Source organism: Hevea brasiliensis, chromosome 6 (genome assembly GCF_030052815.1).
Source record: "Hevea brasiliensis isolate MT/VB/25A 57/8 chromosome 6, ASM3005281v1, whole genome shotgun sequence".
Classification (NCBI taxonomy): domain Eukaryota; kingdom Viridiplantae; phylum Streptophyta; class Magnoliopsida; order Malpighiales; family Euphorbiaceae; genus Hevea; species Hevea brasiliensis.
In genome coordinates, this window is record NC_079498.1 from 88,546,632 (window position 1) to 88,549,797 (window position 3,166).

At 38.6% G+C, this 3,166-nt stretch overlaps 1 protein-coding gene across 1 annotated transcript; it reads right to left on the reverse strand.

Moving 5' to 3' along the window:
• Window positions 1-2,346: 2,346 nt before the first annotated feature.
• LOC131180665 (uncharacterized) lies at window positions 2,347-2,829 on the reverse strand. Its single transcript, XM_058148017.1, has one exon. The coding sequence runs from the start codon at window positions 2,827-2,829 to the stop codon at window positions 2,347-2,349; it is 483 nt and encodes a 160-aa protein (XP_058004000.1).
• Window positions 2,830-3,166: the final 337 nt, after the last annotated feature.

Here is a 3,166-nt window from a genome sequence, read left to right on the forward strand (position 1 = left end):
CTAGCCTTTCATCTGAGGATTTAATCTTTGCCTCTAGCCCTTGAACCTGAGTGTTAACTCACTCAAGCTCGACTTGATGTTAACTCTTAGCACTTAAAGCTTAGCGATGGCTCGACCACCATTTCTCGGATTCCATAAGTTCAGGCTGAAGTTTCTTAATTTCATCATCTCTCTCCTCCACCACGAATCTAAGGCACTACAGTTAGTTTGGAGTTCACCATAGCTATCCCAAAGACCTTGGAGATGCTCTAACACAAGATTGTTAACTATCATTGCCTACAAATTCAAGCTCATAGACCAAATAATAAATCGCAATCACTTTCAGTTTCAAGCTGAGCCCAATCACCAGGAAGGGTCTGTTTCGTCCCAAGCAACTCAGCCTATTGATAATTCTCGATCACTTTGTTTTGCCTTCTCAAGACAGCATCCAACCAACTGCCACTTGGAGCTATGATGGTGTCCGTGATCAAAGGAGGAGGAAGTATCATGAGCTCAGCCATAATCGGCCTAGTTTGCCTTCACCCACACAAGGCCTAGTTTCATTTGCCCTAGTAGCAATGGTGAATTGGTCCATATAATGGTGAACTAACACATCAATTCAATACTTTTTAGACTTGTATGCTTTTTCCAGCTCCTTGATTGTGGTATAGTCATTCTTACTTAGAATCTATTTCTCCTCATGTTTACTGGGTTTCGGTGTCCAATACAGGGAAAAGCATTCCCAATGCCAACCCTCCTCTGTTGTGAGCATAAAGAACCTTCTCGTCCATCATTTCAAGGAGCACATGAAACAACCCAAATCAAGGACCATTACCAATGCTAGGGATCGAGTCAGCTTAATGTGACAGAACTCGTAACAAGCCTCAAACCTGTGAAACATACATACATTACCATTTTAACATATATCAAACTATTACACTTTAGCCTTGTCATCCATACATAAACATCATTATACTTTAAACAATTATTACATTTTTCTTAAGTCACTAACACAGTACTATCCATTCAAAAGTTATATGTCCACCTACCCATACATCATACCCTCAAGCCCGATCCTATAAAATTGGACCCTACAGTATTATACAAGGTCTTAAAACTTTATACATAGCATAAACATCCTATTCTAGCCCCTTAGGAACCATGAAATTAGGTTTTAGAACCTTAGAATCAAAGGAGAAATAAGTAGGCAGAACCAAGTTCAACTGCCAGAGTCTTGGGTTTCAGCTGTCGAACCTTGGAATAACAGGCACTCAATTTTGGGTAGTAGTCGCTGCGACTGCTAAAGTCTAAGACTTTGGATGCTGAACCTAGAAAACTTTTAGATTTTCCAAGAAAATGCAAGCTTTGGTTGTAGAACCTTTAGCTTTTGGCAGCCGAACCTGGAAATTTCTAGAATTCCCAAGTGGAAAACCTGTAGATCTCTTCTCTCAAAAGCCTTAAAACTCATTTCAAAGTTTCCAAACACAATCTCATCACATATACACATCTCTAGTGTCTAGAATAACTAGAAAATATGCTTAAAACCCACATATATTCATCAAAACAAATTCTATGTTTCCCCCAAACCCACATGCATAAACTTCACCAAAAACTTAACTTAAAACAACTTTTCATGAAATTAAAGCTTTAGAAACCTAATTCCTCATCAACTTTCTTAGATCTATCTATTAGATCAAGAAGAAAAGAAGGTTACCTCTTTTCTTGAAGCTTAGAGGTGAGAGAACTAAAGCCTCAAAGCTTGAATCTACTCTTCCATACTTCTAAATGGAAAAATCCACCTCTAGATCTTCAAAACATAAGGAAATCTCTTCAAAAAGCTCCTTGTATACCCTAAAAGTTGAGAGAGAGAGAGAGAGAGAGAGAGAGAGAGAGAGAGAGAGAGAGAGAAACCTAAATATTTTGGGTAGGAAATGAGTTGAGATACCTTTTATACCCTCTTTGTTAAGGAACTTTCAGCTGCTAAAACCGATTCTGCCCAAATGGGCATCTAAACCAAAAAGGGACTTCAGCTGCCGAAAGTCGATCTTTGGTTGCCGAAGTTCCTTCTACCCAAAACAACTTTTTTAAAACTTTTACAGAACAAAACCCTTAAAACATTTTTTATTCTTAAATACATTTTAAACACACATACATAAACATATCCTCATCTCTTATCGCCACTCTCTTGTTGAACTCTTACTATTCACCAAAATATTTTATCAAAGACACATATTTTGATATTAAAAAATAGCGGGAGTTACATTCTCTTCCCCCCCCCCCCCTCCCCCCAAGATCCAAGAACATTTATCCTCGAATGTTAAAATAAACATAACATACAGAACATACCTAGAAAAGGTGGGGATATTGTTATATCATGGAATCACGGGTTTCCCATGTACACTCTTCCATTTTGTAGTGTTTCCATAACACCTTCACCATAGGTATCTCCTTATTCCTTAGCTTCCTTACTTGAGTCTCTACAATCTGAACAGGTTGTTCAACATAAGAAAGATCTTTTGAAATTTTCATGTCTAGTTCACTTATAACCTTGTTCAGATCTGACACAAACTTCCTCAACATAGAAACATGGACCACCGGATGTATTCTCTCCATTTTTTGTGGCAAAGCTAACTTGTCAGACACATTTTTAACCTTTTGCAGCACTTCATATGGTCCAATGTACCTTGGAGCTAGCTTGCCCCTTTTTCTAAATCGAACAACACCCTTCATTGGAGATACCTTCAAAAGAACCATGTCACCCTCTTGAGAAACCACTTCTCTTCCATGGAGATCTACATAACTCTTTTGTCTACTAGCTGCTATCTTTAACTTTGCCCTAATTAAGAGCATGGCTTAATTAGCGACTTCCACAGGTTCCATTCTTGCTAAGGCTTTTTCACCAACTTCTTTCCAACACACAGGAGACCTAAACTTCCGCCCATATAGAGCTTTTTATGGTGCTAAATGCTAGAGTGATAGTTGTTGTTGTATGCAAACTCAGCCAGGGGAAGGTACTTTTTCCATGACCCACCAAACTCAAGTACACACATTCTTAGCATATCCTCCAAAGTCTGTATGGTCCTTTCTGACTATCCATCTATTTGAGGGTGAAAGACTGTGCTGAAGTCTAACCTAGTGCCTAACTCATTTTGAAGATAGTGCCAAAACCTTGATGTGAACCATGATC